Here is a 15,618-nt window from a genome sequence, read left to right as displayed (position 1 = left end):
AAAAAAATAATGGTTATGGTTTGTAATGTATAATATATGCAGTTTCTCTTTTAAAAATGTCGCATATAGAGGTCAATACCTCGCAATGAAATCATACGTTATCTAACACGTTCTTATGGTTAAGGACGGGTTATGACAAAATGTGGAACTCTGGAATTGGGGCAGACCGCCTCGTGGCAGGGCTGCTTCTGAACTCAAAAATCTCGCAACGCTAATCTCACCTATTGTTCTAAAAGATAATCCTGATTCATGGAAATGGAACCTCGACGCTAGCGGGTGTTTCAAGACTAAAACACTCGCCCTCCTGATCGATAAAGCTAAATACGCTCCCCCAACCCCACACATAAAAACTGAAACCAACTCAGCCTTGCCCATGAAGATCGCTATTTTTATTTGAAGAGCCAAACCTGGGAGACTACCGACTCGTACGGAACTTGACAAGCGCGGCATCGACCTTGGCTCGACTCTATGCCCGCTTTGCCAAACACACGAAGAATCTGCAGCCCACATTCTCATCACTTGTCCACTAGTTGCACAGATTTGGAAACTCGTATTGGATTGGTGGAATAAAAGCTCACTTTCTTTTGGTAGTCTGGATGATGCTTTCACTGAATGCCAAACCTTCGCTAACTCCGCAACAGGCAAAACAATATGGAAAGCTACAAAATGGGCCTGCGGCTACACCATTTGGAAGTACCGAAACTTGAAAGTTTTCCAAAATAAGACTTGGACACCGGCTCTAATCATCTCCGAAATTCAAGCTCAAAGCTTCAAGTGGATATCGAAAAGACAGAAAAAAGCACAACTATCTTGGCATCAATTGTAACGACCCGCACTTTTCCGATCGTTCTATACTTATGAGATTAATATTTACATAAATTAAACCTTACCAACATGATAAGCAATCCAAATTGTTGAGACTTATGTTTTTGAAAAGAGTTTTACACAACGTTTGACCGTCTAGTTTGACCGATGATATCACGAACTATACAATATATGATAATTATACATACATATTTAACATGATCTAAGGATGTTTTAATATCTCATTTTGTATTAATAACAAAAAGTCATAAGTATATTTTGAAACTACTAACTTAAGTTTTCAAAACAATAACCTACGTAACGTTATTTGACATAAATACTGATGATTTATAATGTTTATACATATATCGTATAAGTAATGTATTTAATCATTTTTAAAGGGCTTTTATACATAAAACAATATAAGTATATTTACAAAAGATAGTTATATTTGAATTCTCGTTCCGTTTCCTCAATAATCCTATACGTATATCTAGGGTACTATACACAGCTTCTAGAAGTATTTACTATTGGTATATACCAATAGAAATCTTCAATTATTGGAATAATATGTCATTCATGACATAATAAATTTTAACTTATCTTAGATATTTTCACTAAAAACCAAATTTTCAAGCCTATAAATAAGCACCATTTCTAACTCATTTTTACACATTCATTTTCCAAATTTTACTTCCAATTTTCACACACACTTGCAAGAACTCTCTCAACTTTTATTTTACTACTTCTTTCCAGCAACTTTACATTTTAAACTTGAGGTAAAAACTCTACTTCAACTCTTTTTCAATTCATATATTTAAAGCTATATATATAAGAGTTTATAAACTAGAACATAGTTTGAATGATTTCAAACTTGTTCGCAAACTAAATAGATCCTTCTAACTTAACTTTTAAAATACTTCAAGACCTGTAACATATCTTAATTATATGCTAACTTAACAAGGTATAACTTGGTTTTTCAAAGAACACCTTAAAAACTGAATTTACGACGTCAGAGTGCAACCGGGGGCTGTTTTGGGTTGGATAATTAAAAACCATCTTAAACTTTGAATTGGAGGTTTATTTTCTGGAAATATGATTTTTACTATGAATATGATAACACATAAAAATTTCATGATTTAACTCAAAGTATAAGTATTTTTAGAAAAATAATCATTTGAGGTTGTTTACATGATGGAAAATGATTAACTTCATAAGTTTCACTAAAGTTTGACCTATGCCGTGTGATTTTGAATACAAACTAAGGTATTTACAGTTCATAGTCTTAAAGAGGAACTCGATCCAAGGAGATGGCAAGTTGAATCAACGAAAACGGAGTTGTAACGAAGAAACTATGACCGAAACAAAATCGGATATCCAAGACTAGTTTAGCCACGAAAATAATTGGGAAAAAATTAAATAAATCACATCTTTTTAAGTTAACATGATATTTTATATATATGTACTTATAATTCAATTTTATATGGTTCAGGATCACCTGTAAACAACACGAAAAGATTAATCATAAGATCCCATGATTGTACGCAACACGTCATTTGACAACACCGGTACTTTATGTACGCAACACGTCATTTGACAACACCGGTACCATGGGTCAAGATTAATCTCGACCAATACATATACGATGGGGTTTTATTTATTTCGTTGGGGGTTTTATTTATTTCATTGTGGGTATATTAAACATCTAAAAATGAACCATTAAAATTGAATTACTAACAACGAACTGCTAACTACGGACTAAGGAATTATTCAAAGTATTAAAAGTATAACAAGTATATATATGTGACGTTTGTTTAAAAAGAAAAGGTATTGATATATTATATATGGATAGGTTCGTGATATCAACCGGAGACCAAGTCAAATTATATATATATCTTCAAGACGAAAGTGAGTATATAGTCCCACTTTTAAACTCTAAATATTTCGGGATGAGAATACATGTATTTTATGTTTTACGTTATGGACACAAGTAACTGAAAAATATATTCTACGTTGAGTTGTACCACTGGCATACTTCCCTGTAGCTTGGTAACTAATATTTACAGCGGTATTGTAAACGCGAATCCTGTTGATAGATCTATCGGGCCTGACAACCCCAACCGGACTGGACGACCAGTATTCAACGGTTGCACAGTACTTCGTTTTGTGACTACATTTGGTACGGTGTAGTAAGATTTCATATTAAAGGGAATATGCGACGTGATTAAATGTTAAGTATGGTTACCAAGTGCTCAACCACTTAGAATATTTTTATTAAAATGTTTATATACGAAATCTTGTAGTCTATATTTATATCGCTGCCGGCATTAAACCTATATCTCACCAACTTTATGTTGACGTTTTAAACATGTCTATTCTCAGATGATAATTAGAAGCTTCCGCTGCATTATGTTGAATTTGAGCAGGATCTTGCGTACGCATATTTGTGTCAAAAATAAAACTGCATACCCAAGGATTTGTGTTGTAAAATATGCTCGAAATCGTGTTGTTATCATTATATGTAAAGTTTGTAAGTCGAAGATTATCGCTAAACGATAATCATCTTTTTATTGTCTAAAGCTTGTAACAAAAATAATGGTTATGGTTTGTAATGTATAATATATGCAGTTTCTCTTTCAAAAATGTCGCATATAGAGGTCAATACCTCGCAATGAAATCATACGTTATCTAACACGTTCTTATGGTTAAGGACGGGTTATGACATGTGGTATCAGAGCGGTGGTCTTAGCGAACCAGGTTTGCATTAGTGTGTCTAACCGATAAGTCGATAGGATACATTAGTAAGTCTGGACTTTGACCGGGTCTGATTTAAAAACCATTGCTTATCATTGTTGGTTAAAATTTATATGTAAATATTATGTAGTACTAATGGGTTAGTTGTTGTATGATAGATGTCGGGCTCAAAACTTGTTATCACATTCAGCGACTCCGAACCAGAATCTTCAGATGGTGTTCCAGTCATTAACCTATCCGATGACGAAAATAATATCTTTGGGGAAGACTCACAAATTCCGGATGAACCGACTATAGAGAACCCGGAAAGTGAACCCGGGGAGGAAAGTGAACCCGAGGAGGAAAGTGAACCCGAGGAGGAAAGTGGACCCGAGGTGGAAAGTGAACCCGAGGAAGAAATACAGGAAATTACAAAAGACGAGTTCGAACTAGGAAAGAAACGAAAGGCTAATGAATTAGAAAATTTAAATCCCGAGTTTAGTAAGGATGATGTGGCACCAACTCCACTAGACCCTACCACCCCTATTCCCGCTATTCCTATTCGTGCTGTCCCGGCATCCAGTTCTTCAGCCCCACAGCCAAAACATAGGCAGACAGCTAGGATAAGCGTTAGGCCATTCCTTGAACCTAAACGTCCTAGAAAATAGACCAAACGATGCGCTGCCGTATTAAACCATGGGATCATATAATGTTTTGTATAATATTATTAGTGTGGTTTGCTTAATGTTCGATATAAGATAAGCATATGTAAAATAGTGAAGTGTGAAATGCAATAATTTTCCATGGTTAAGTATTATTTAGATGGTAGTAATTGATTCTGTACTAAGCTATTAAGTATGGACATTAACGGGTAGGTACTACCCTAGATATAATTATAAAACGCTAATAAGAAGAAAAGGCTTTTATAATAATACCTGGTTCATATTATTAATAAGCTATAATGTACTGTAAATATACACTACATCTATAATATTCCATGTGAATAATTATTTTCTTTTCATTCTTATAGAAGAATATGGCGCGATTGAACCGAATGACGGAACAAGAAATCCAGGAACTCATCAATCAACGAGTGAACGACAGAATGTTATGGGTCGAGGCTGCAAGAGGTGCTGCAGTTAACCCAAATCCTCGTGTGGGGTGCACTTACAAAACTTTTCAAGCTTGCAAGCCCTCATCATTCAGTGGAACAGAAGGACCGATCGGTTTAACCCGGTGGATAGAAAAGATGGAGACTGTGTTTAAAATAAGTGGTTGTGTTGAAAAGGACATGACCAAGTATGCATCGTGCACTTTACAAGATAGTGCACTCACGTGGTGGAAAAATTATGTGAAGGCTGTAGGAGGAGATGTAGCTTATGATACTCCTTGGGAAGAATTCAAAACAATGTTAATCAACGAATATTGTCCAAGGAACGAGGTTAGGAAGTTGGAAGATGAGTTACGAAGTCTGAAGGTTATTGGTACTGAAATCACCAACTACAATCAGCGATTCATGGAATTAGTTTTGTTATGTCCTGAATTGGTTCCAACCGAAGAACGGAAGATTGAAATGTACAAAGATGGTTTGCCCAAAAAGGTCAAGGCAAACGTTACAGCATCGAAACCTAAGACAATTCATGAAGCTATAACCATGGCAAACGAGCTAATGGATCAGGTCATCATGGATAAGAAAGCATCCAATACTGATGTGAAGGTATCAGGTAACAAAAGAAAGTGGAATGGAAATTATGATCGAGGTAACCAGCAACAATCTTTTAAGAAACAAGAAACCATACAAGGTGCAGGTGGTGGTTCAAGTTTTGGTTACAAAGGACAAAATCCTTTATGCAACCGATGCCACAAACATCACTCTGGCTACTGTAATGTGGTATGCAACAAATGTAATCGAAAGGGTCATCTTGCTGAAGATTGTAGGGCTCTCGTTACAAATACAAATGGTACCAAGACTCCTGCCACCAATGCAAATAGAACTGCTTTGGCTACCATTACTTGTTATGGGTGTGGAAAACAAGGTCACTATAAGAGCCAGTGTCCGAATCCAGAGAAGAATAATGGATCTGCACGTGGAAGAGCATTTGTTATTAATGCTAGAGAGGCGTGTGAAGACCCGGAGCTTGTTACGGGTACGTTTACCATTAATAACTTATCCGCATCTATTATATTTGATACTGGTGCCGATAGAAGTTACGTGAGTAGAGGCTTTTACACTAAATTGAATTGTTCATCATTACCTCTAGATGCTAAGTACATGATTGAGTTAGCTAATGGTAAACTAATTAAAGTCGATAAAATTTGCCGTGATTGTAAAATAAATTTAGCCGGAGAAACATTTAAAATTGACTTAATACCCGTAGAATTAGGAAGTTTTGATGTAATAGTCGGCATGGACTGGATGTCCAAAGTAGGAGCTGAAGTTGTGTGTGCCAAGAAGGCAATTCGCATTCCTTGTAAGGATAGAATGCCGGTGATGATTTATGGAGAGAAGGGTAACTCAAAGCTAAAACTCATTAGTTATTTGAAAGCTCAAAAGTGCTTGAAGAAAGGGTGCTATGCTATCTTAGCACATGTTAATAAAGTCGAAAAGAAAGAAAAAGAGAAGTGCATCAACGACGTGCCTGTGGCAAGAGATTTTCCTGAAGTTTTTCCGGAAGAGTTGCCGGGATTACCTCCATTTAGATCTGTAGAATTTCAAATAGATTTAGTACCAGGAGCCGCACCAGTGGCTCGTGCTCCATATAGACTTGCACCGTCCGAGTTAAAAGAACTTCAGAGTCAATTAAAAGAATTACTGGATCATGGATTCATACGACCAAGTACTTCACCGTGGGGAGCTCCGATTCTATTTGTTAAAAAGAAAGACGGATCTTTCCGAATGTGTATAGATTATCGTGAATTAAATAAGTTAACTATCAAAAATCGGTATCCACTACCGAGAATTGACGACTTATTTGATCAACTCCAAGGATCATGTGTTTATTCGAAAATCGACCTAAGATCGGGCTATCATCAACTACGTGTCAAAGAAGAGGACATTCCGAAAACTGCTTTTCGGACACGTTATGGTCATTACGAATTTTTGGTCATGCCGTTTGGATTGACGAATGCGCCAGCTGTATTCATGGACCTCATGAATCGAGTTTGTAGTCCGTATTTAGATAAGTTTGTTATCGTTTTCATTGATGACATTCTTATCTATTCCAAGAGTGAGCAAGAGCATGAGCAGCATTTAAGGTTGATATTAGAGTTGTTGAGAAAAGAACAGCTATACGCTAAATTTTCTAAGTGTGCTTTCTGGTTGAAAGAAGTGCAATTTCTTGGCCACGTTGTTAGTAGCAAAGGAATTCAGGTTGATCCAGCAAAAATTGAAGCCATTGAAAAATGGGAGACTCCTAAAACACCAATGCAGATACGCCAATTTTTGGGTTTAGCCGGTTATTATAGAAGGTTTATTCAAGATTTTTCCCGAATAGCTAAGCCGTTGACAGCATTAACGCAAAAAGGGAAGAAATACGAATGGACCTCGGAGCAGGAGAACGCATTTCAATTACTGAAGAAGAAGTTAACTACGGCGCCTATTTTATCGTTACCTGAAGGGAACGATGATTTTGAAATATATTGTGACGCTTCGCGACAAGGTTTTGGTTGTGTTCTTATGCAACGAAAGAAAGTTATTGCATACGCATCTCGACAATTGAAGATTCACGAGCGGAATTATACGACACATGATCTAGAACTGGGAGCAGTCGTGTTTGCGTTAAAGATATGGAGACACTACTTATATGGGGTTAGATGCACTGTGTTTACTGATCATAAAAGTCTTCAACATATTTTTGATCAGAAACAGCTGAACATGAGGCAACGTAGGTGGGTCGAGTTAATAAACGACTATGATTGTGAAATTCGTTATCATCCCGGGAAAGCGAATGTGGTGGCTGACGCACTAAGCAGAAAGGAACGAGAACCAATTCGAGTACGAGCGATGAACATAAAAATTCGCATGAATCTCAACTCACAAATCAAAGAAGTTCAACGAGAAGCACTTACTAAAGAAAATATAGGAAATGAAATAATGAAGAAGTATGAGAAGCAACTCGTTATACGGGAAGATGGAATTCGATATTTTGCAAACCGTATTTGGGTACCGAAGTTGGGTGGATTAAGGAAGTTGATATTGAACGAGGCACATAAGACAAGATACTCGATACATCCTGGAGTTGGAAAGATGTATCAAGATCTTAAGACACATTATTGGTGGCCTAACTTAAAGACAGACGTTGCAACATATGTTGGGGAGTGTTTAACTTGTTCCAAGGTCAAGGCAGAACACCAGAAACCATCAGGGTTACTTCAACAACCAGAAATCCCAGAATGGAAATGGGATGGTATTACCATGGATTTCATCACGAAGTTACCAAAGACTGCCTGGGGATACGACCCATTTGGGTGATTGTTGATCGTCTTACCAAATCTGCCCATTTCTTGCCTATAAAGGAAATGGATAGAATGGAGAAACTATTACGATTGTATATAAAGGAAATTGTTTCAAGGCATGGAATACCTATTTCCATTATATCCGATCGTGATAGTAGATTTACCTCAAAGTTCTGGCAATCACTGCAGGAGGCACTAGGAACTCGTTTAGATATGAGTACCGCATATCATCCGCAAACCGACGGGCAGAGTGAAAGAACGATTCAGACTCTTGAAGACATGCTCAGGGCATGTGTGATCGATTTTGGAAACGGATGGGATAAGTATCTACCGTTAGCAGAATTTTCGTATAATAATAGTTATCATGCAAGCATTAAAGCTGCACCATTCGAAGCATTGTATGGAAGGAAGTGTAGATCTCCTATCTGTTGGAATGAAGTAGGAGATCGACAATTAACTGGTCCCGAGATCATACACGAAACGACTGAGAAGATAGTACAAATCAAGGAGAGATTGAAAACAGCCCGAAGTCGCCAAAAGAGCTACGCCGATGTCCGAAGGAAACCATTAGAGTTTCAGATTGGGGACATGGTTATGCTAAAGGTGTCACCTTGGAAAGGTGTAATACGTTTCGGTAAAAGAGGTAAACTGAACCCAAGATATGTAGGCCCGTTCAAGATCATCGAACGCATTGGACCGGTAGCTTATCGACTCGAGTTACCGCAACAACTCGCCGGAGTACACAATACCTTTCACGTCTCAAACCTTAAGAAGTGTCTTGCAAAGGAAGACCTCACCATTCCTCTTGAAGAAATCCATGTCGATGAGAAACTACAATTCATCGAAGAACCAATCGAAATCATGGATCGTGAAGTTAAACAGCTCAAGCAGAGCAACATACCAATCGTTAAGGTTCGTTGGAATGCTCGAAGAGGTCCTGAGTTTACTTGGGAACAAGAGGATCAGATGAAACAAAAGTATCCACACTTGTTTCTCGATGACGCAAAATAGGTACAATTTTAAAATTTCGGGACGAAATTTATTTAACGGGTAGGTACTGTAACGACCCGCACTTTTCCGATCGTTCTATACTTATGAGATTAATATTTACATAAATTAAACCTTACCAACATGATAAGCAATCCAAATTGTTGAGACTTATGTTTTTGAAAAGAGTTTTACACAACGTTTGACCGTCTAGTTTGACCGATGATATCACGAACTATACAATATATGATAATTATACATACATATTTAACATGATCTAAGGATGTTTTAATATCTCATTTTGTATTAATAACAAAAAGTCATAAGTATATTTTGAAACTACTAACTTAAGTTTTCAAAACAATAACCTACGTAACGTTATTTGACATAAATACTGATGATTTATAATGTTTATACATATATCGTATAAGTAATGTATTTAATCATTTTTAAAGGGCTTTTATACATAAAACAATATAAGTATATTTACAAAAGATAGTTATATTTGAATTCTCGTTCCGTTTCCTCAATAATCCTATACGTATATCTAGGGTACTATACACAGCTTCTAGAAGTATTTACTATTGGTATATACCAATAGAAATCTTCAATTATTGGAATAATATGTCATTCATGACATAATAAATTTTAACTTATCTTAGATATTTTCACTAAAAACCAAATTTTCAAGCCTATAAATAAGCACCATTTCTAACTCATTTTTACACATTCATTTTCCAAATTTTACTTCCAATTTTCACACACACTTGCAAGAACTCTCTCAACTTTTATTTTACTACTTCTTTCCAGCAACTTTACATTTTAAACTTGAGGTAAAAACTCTACTTCAACTCTTTTTCAATTCATATATTTAAAGCTATATATATAAGAGTTTATAAACTAGAACATAGTTTGAATGATTTCAAACTTGTTCGCAAACTAAATAGATCCTTCTAACTTAACTTTTAAAATACTTCAAGACCTGTAACATATCTTAATTATATGCTAACTTAACAAGGTATAACTTGGTTTTTCAAAGAACACCTTAAAAACTGAATTTACGACGTCAGAGTGCAACCGGGGGCTGTTTTGGGTTGGATAATTAAAAACCATCTTAAACTTTGAATTGGAGGTTTATTTTCTGGAAAAATGATTTTTACTATGAATATGATAACACATAAAAATTTCATGATTTAACTCAAAGTATAAGTATTTTTAGAAAAATAATCATTTGAGGTTGTTTACATGATGGAAAATGATTAACTTCATAAGTTTCACTAAAGTTTGACCTATGCCGTGTGATTTTGAATACAAACTAAGGTATTTACAGTTCATAGTCTTAAAGAGGGACTCGATCCAAGGAGATGGCAAGTTGAATCAACGAAAACGGAGTTGTAACGAAGAAACTATGACCGAAACAAAATCGGATATCCAAGACTAGTTTAGCCACGAAAATAATTGGGAAAAAATTAAATAAATCACATCTTTTTAAGTTAACATGATATTTTATATATATGTACTTATAATTCAATTTTATATGGTTCAGGATCACCTGTAAACAACACGAAAAGATTAATCATAAGATCCCATGATTGTACGCAACACGTCATTTGACAACACCGGTACTTTATGTACGCAACACGTCATTTGACAACACCGGTACCATGGGTCAAGATTAATCTCGACCAATACATATACGATGGGGTTTTATTTATTTCGTTGGGGGTTTTATTTATTTCATTGTGGGTATATTAAACATCTAAAAATGAACCATTAAAATTGAATTACTAACAACGAACTGCTAACTACGGACTAAGGAATTATTCAAAGTATTAAAAGTATAACAAGTATATATATGTGACGTTTGTTTAAAAAGAAAAGGTATTGATATATTATATATGGATAGGTTCGTGATATCAACCGGAGACCAAGTCAAATTATATATATATCTTCAAGACGAAAGTGAGTATATAGTCCCACTTTTAAACTCTAAATATTTCGGGATGAGAATACATGTATTTTATGTTTTACGTTATGGACACAAGTAACTGAAAAATATATTCTACGTTGAGTTGTACCACTGGCATACTTCCCTGTAGCTTGGTAACTAATATTTACAGCGGTATTGTAAACGCGAATCCTGTTGATAGATCTATCGGGCCTGACAACCCCAACCGGACTGGACGACCAGTATTCAACGGTTGCACAGTACTTCGTTTTGTGACTACATTTGGTACGGTGTAGTAAGATTTCATATTAAAGGGAATATGCGACGTGATTAAATGTTAAGTATGGTTACCAAGTGCTCAACCACTTAGAATATTTTTATTAAAATGTTTATATATGAAATCTTGTGGTCTATATTTATATCGCTGCCGGCATTAAACCTATATCTCACCAACTTTATGTTGACGTTTTAAACATGTCTATTCTCAGGTGATAATTAGAAGCTTCCGCTGCATTATGTTGAATTTGAGCAGGATCTTGCGTACGCATATTTGTGTCAAAAATAAAACTGCATACCCAAGGATTTGTGTTGTAAAATATGCTCGAAATCGTGTTGTTATCATTATATGTAAAGTTTGTAAGTCGAAGATTATCGCTAAACGATAATCATCTTTTTATTGTCTAAAGCTTGTAACAAAAATAATGGTTATGGTTTGTAATGTATAATATATGCAGTTTCTCTTTCAAAAATGTCGCATATAGAGGTCAATACCTCGCAATGAAATCATACGTTATCTAACACGTTCTTATGGTTAAGGACGGGTTATGACATCAATGGTTAATTAACCCGGAAAGCTTTTTTACTAGAACGGGAGTTGGTTAATTTTCACACTCAATCGCATACTCGTGGCTGCAACTTCTGATCATATTTGGGTCTGATTCACAAGGCAATCGAGTTATCTGTAACGTTGCTTTGTCGCTGCCCGATTAGCACTGCTCGTTCCTCCTAACTCAAGTTGATTTTCAAGTGAACCCCTTGTGTACAATTCTCACTTATGATAGAACTGCAGTCAATAACTTCGCCTACTGTGTCTTTTACTTTGCACTACATTCATAAGGACATTGTATAGTCATGGTAGTGTAGCTTCTGTTTTTATATTTCTGTTGTCTTCATCCTTGTACACTTGATTATAAATATATACACATAACTTCTTGCTTTTCAAAAAAAAAAAAAAGTGTCAAAAGCGTGAGTAAAACATAACTTCAAAGTTTAATTTGATTAAATCCAAATATGTGCTGTTTCACATTGTCAATTAATTCAAAAATTAATTCGAAAATTGACTCCTATATTCACCCTTTAATTTTTGGTAAATACTACTCCGTAATAATTTGCCATTAATAGCAATTAAATGTTTACGCTTATAAATTCCAAGAGTTTTGGTTCATTTCTCACCAAGACATAAGGCCTAGATTGTTTTCACTCAAAATACACGAAAAATAATGGCTTATTTCTCAATCACAAAAATGTTATTCTTTTTCTGTATTATTTCCGTTATGACATTAATCTCAACTGCTGACGATCCGTACGAATTGGTTAACAAAGTTTGTAATGAAGAACAAAACCCTAATTTTTGCTTAGGTGTTTTAAAATCCGATGAACGGAGCAAGTTTGCTAAAGATATAAAAACCCTAACACAAGTTGCAGTCGATGTTGCAGCGAAAAATGCAACCGCAACGCTTGATTACTTCAAGGGAGTTAAGACAGGTCCTCCTAATGTATTGGAATCACTCAAGCAATGTTTCGATCCGTATAATAACGTGATCGTCAATTTTCAGAAATGTATGAAAGAAGAAGAATGTGATTTGATTAGTTACGATATTCATACAGCCGGAGACGAAGTTAAACGTTGTCAAGCGTTTGTTGATGGAAACAATGCTCATGATTCGTTTATTACGGGTAGTAATGATATGACACAGAATTTTTGTTTGCTTGGTGAATCCTTAGCGAATCGTATTTGTTAACAAATAAAATATTAAAAAAAATATATGAATAATATAATATTAATCCTTATCCTTATTTTAGAAGGATAATTTACTTCGTGTTAATTTATGGTGGTTTGAGATTGAGAGATATTGTTGATTGTGTTCTTGATATGTCATGGTTTCTCATTTTAGAATTATTAAAACTAATTGAGATTGCGGTTTTATAATGTCATTGAGAAAAGCGTATATTATAACGTATATTTTCTTAATAACATGATTTTAACGTGGTGAAAAGGGTATGAGACGTCTGCAATGGTAACAAAAAAACGCCCACAATATCTGATGTGGGGTGTTTTCCAGGAGGAGGAGCAATTCCACGGTGAAAACATTTAGGGTGGAACAGGGCCGGAATTTGAGTTGTGCAAAGTGTAAAATCGCATAAGACCCACAGTCTAAAGGGTCTGAAAATATAATCCAACAAAATATATATATATATATATATATATATATATATATATATATATATATTGGTAGGATCAAGAGGGAAGTAACTAATCGAAGAGAAGCAAAATCTTTTTTTTCTTCGTTTTTTGAAAAAACTTTGTTCACGAACATTATAGATTGGATGAAAATATGAACATTTAATAAAGACACTTTTTGATAAATGTATATATTTTGACGGGAAAACGCTTGAAGAACTAATATATAACAATTATCTTGTTTTTCGGGCGTATGTTGAGGTTTTAGATATTATGGTTTAGATATTAGGGTTTAGATATTAGGGTTTATAGAGTTTAGATATTAAGGTTTAGATTTAGGATTTATATTGAGTTTTTAACATGAACGGTTTAAATTATATATATATATATATATATATATATATATATATATATATATATATATATATATATATATATATATATATATATATATATATATATATATATATATATAGTAGAGGGATTAAATAAGAACTTTTTTGGTGTGAAAACCTGAGAACTCAAAAATACACTGAAATTCGAACAAAAAAGGGAAATTCGAGCAAAGAAAAGTGGCGAGCGAAGAAAAAAAGGGAAATTCGAGCAAAAAAGGGGGAAAGTCGAACAAAAAAAAGGCGGCTGAACAAAAAAACGAAAGTCGAACAAAAATTATGATATTCGAACAAAAATGTGTTCTACATTTTTGACAGTCGAACAAATAAATGTAGAACACAGCGGTAGTCGAACAAAAATATTGAAATTCGAACAAAATGTGTTATACATTTTTGTAATTCGAACAAAAAAATTTTTTTTTTTGCTCGACTATGAATTTTTGTTCGTCCGTGTTTTTGATTTTTGCTCGAATTTCTTTTTTTTGCTCGCCCGCCACTTTTTTGCTCGAATTTCAGTGTATTTGAATTTCCAAGAGTTCTCACACTAAAAAGTTCTCACTGGATCCTCTGTATATATATATTAGGTTTTTGAGCTCGTGCGTTGCACGGGTGTATCAAAAACCGTGCAAAAAAAATGTATTTGCAGTTCATATTGTTATGTAAATAGCGATACTAAGAAAATAGAAAAAGTATAAGTATTTAAGAGCCTCTGGTGTTGACAAATTTTAAAAATTCTTTTGAGTTTAAGAGCCCGTGGTGTTGACAAATTTTAGATGTTCTTTTAAGTTTAAGAGCCCGTGGTATTGATAAAATTTAAAAGTTCTTTTGATTTAAGAGCTCGTGGTGTTGAAAAATTTTAAAAGTTTTATTGAGTTTAAGAGCCTGTGATGCTGACAAATTTTAAAAGTTCTTTGGAGTTTAAGAGCGCATGGTGTTGACATATTTTAAAAGTAATTTTGGGTGGTGTTAATAACTTAATGTCTACAATTTTTTCTCACTATTAATATCTTTTTAATTATATATAAATTATATAGTGCGTAATATTTAGAGAAAAAAATGAGTAGATTGAAAATTTATCATGGAAATGTAACCGCGAGTTTAATTTTAGAAAAATTGCTAGGAATTTTAGCAAAATAATGGTACTTAGGGGAGTCGTCATGTATAATTAATTTTATAACAGTTATATTTGTGTGTTTATAAATAATTTAAGGACTTAAACTGTAAATTCAAATCACTTTCATATTTATTGTTAAAAAAATGCTCCGTTAGTAGTGCATCGAAGCTCCGTGTCGAATAAAATTTATTGCGTTTAGTTAGTAAAATTATTTCGAGTTGAACGATTATGGCGGTGTTGACACTTTTTAAAAGTTTAGGAGCCTGTGGTGTTGACACTTTTTAAAAGTTTTTTTTTAAATCTAATAGCCCGTGATGTTGACAATTATTAAAAATTCTTTTGAGTTTAAAAGTCTATGATGTTGATAAATTTTAAAAATTTTTGGGTGGTGTTAGTAACTTAACGTCTACAATTTTTTTATATTGTAACAAAATCATATTTATATTGTAACTGTTATTCATATTGCTGGACTCGGTATATTGCATACAATTACAATATATATTATACAGTTGCTTTAAAAAATAAATATACAACTATCAAAATCAAACTTACATACATATACTATTAGTCTATTACATTTAAATTAATATCAGATTATTTATATTATTATGTGTATTCTTTAAATAGTGTATACAAAGTACTAAATACCAGATTATAATCAAATAATGCTTTAAATAATGCTTAATATGTTTTGGACTTTTAGACTACAAATACTAAATGAGCT

General features: G+C 34.1%; 1 protein-coding gene across 1 annotated transcript; it reads left to right on the top strand.

The window, feature by feature from the left end:
- The first annotated feature begins 12,426 nt into the window (after positions 1–12,426).
- Positions 12,427–12,948, top strand: LOC139890056 (cell wall / vacuolar inhibitor of fructosidase 2-like). The gene has a single exon (XM_071872962.1). It carries the CDS (start codon positions 12,427–12,429, stop codon positions 12,946–12,948), a length of 522 nt encoding a protein of 173 aa, XP_071729063.1.
- The last annotated feature ends 2,670 nt before the right edge of the window (positions 12,949–15,618 follow it).

Source organism: Rutidosis leptorrhynchoides, chromosome 2, assembly GCF_046630445.1.
Source record: "Rutidosis leptorrhynchoides isolate AG116_Rl617_1_P2 chromosome 2, CSIRO_AGI_Rlap_v1, whole genome shotgun sequence".
NCBI classification, from domain to species: Eukaryota; Viridiplantae; Streptophyta; class Magnoliopsida; order Asterales; family Asteraceae; genus Rutidosis; species Rutidosis leptorrhynchoides.
Note: the sequence above shows the minus strand (reverse complement) of the source record. Positions and strands in the feature narration are given on the sequence as shown.

What these genes read in the sequence shown, in the direction of transcription:
- LOC139890056 (XM_071872962.1), top strand. Translation starts at nt 12,427, where the DNA reads ATGGCTTATTTCTCAATCACAAAAATGTTATTCTTTTTCTGTATTATT.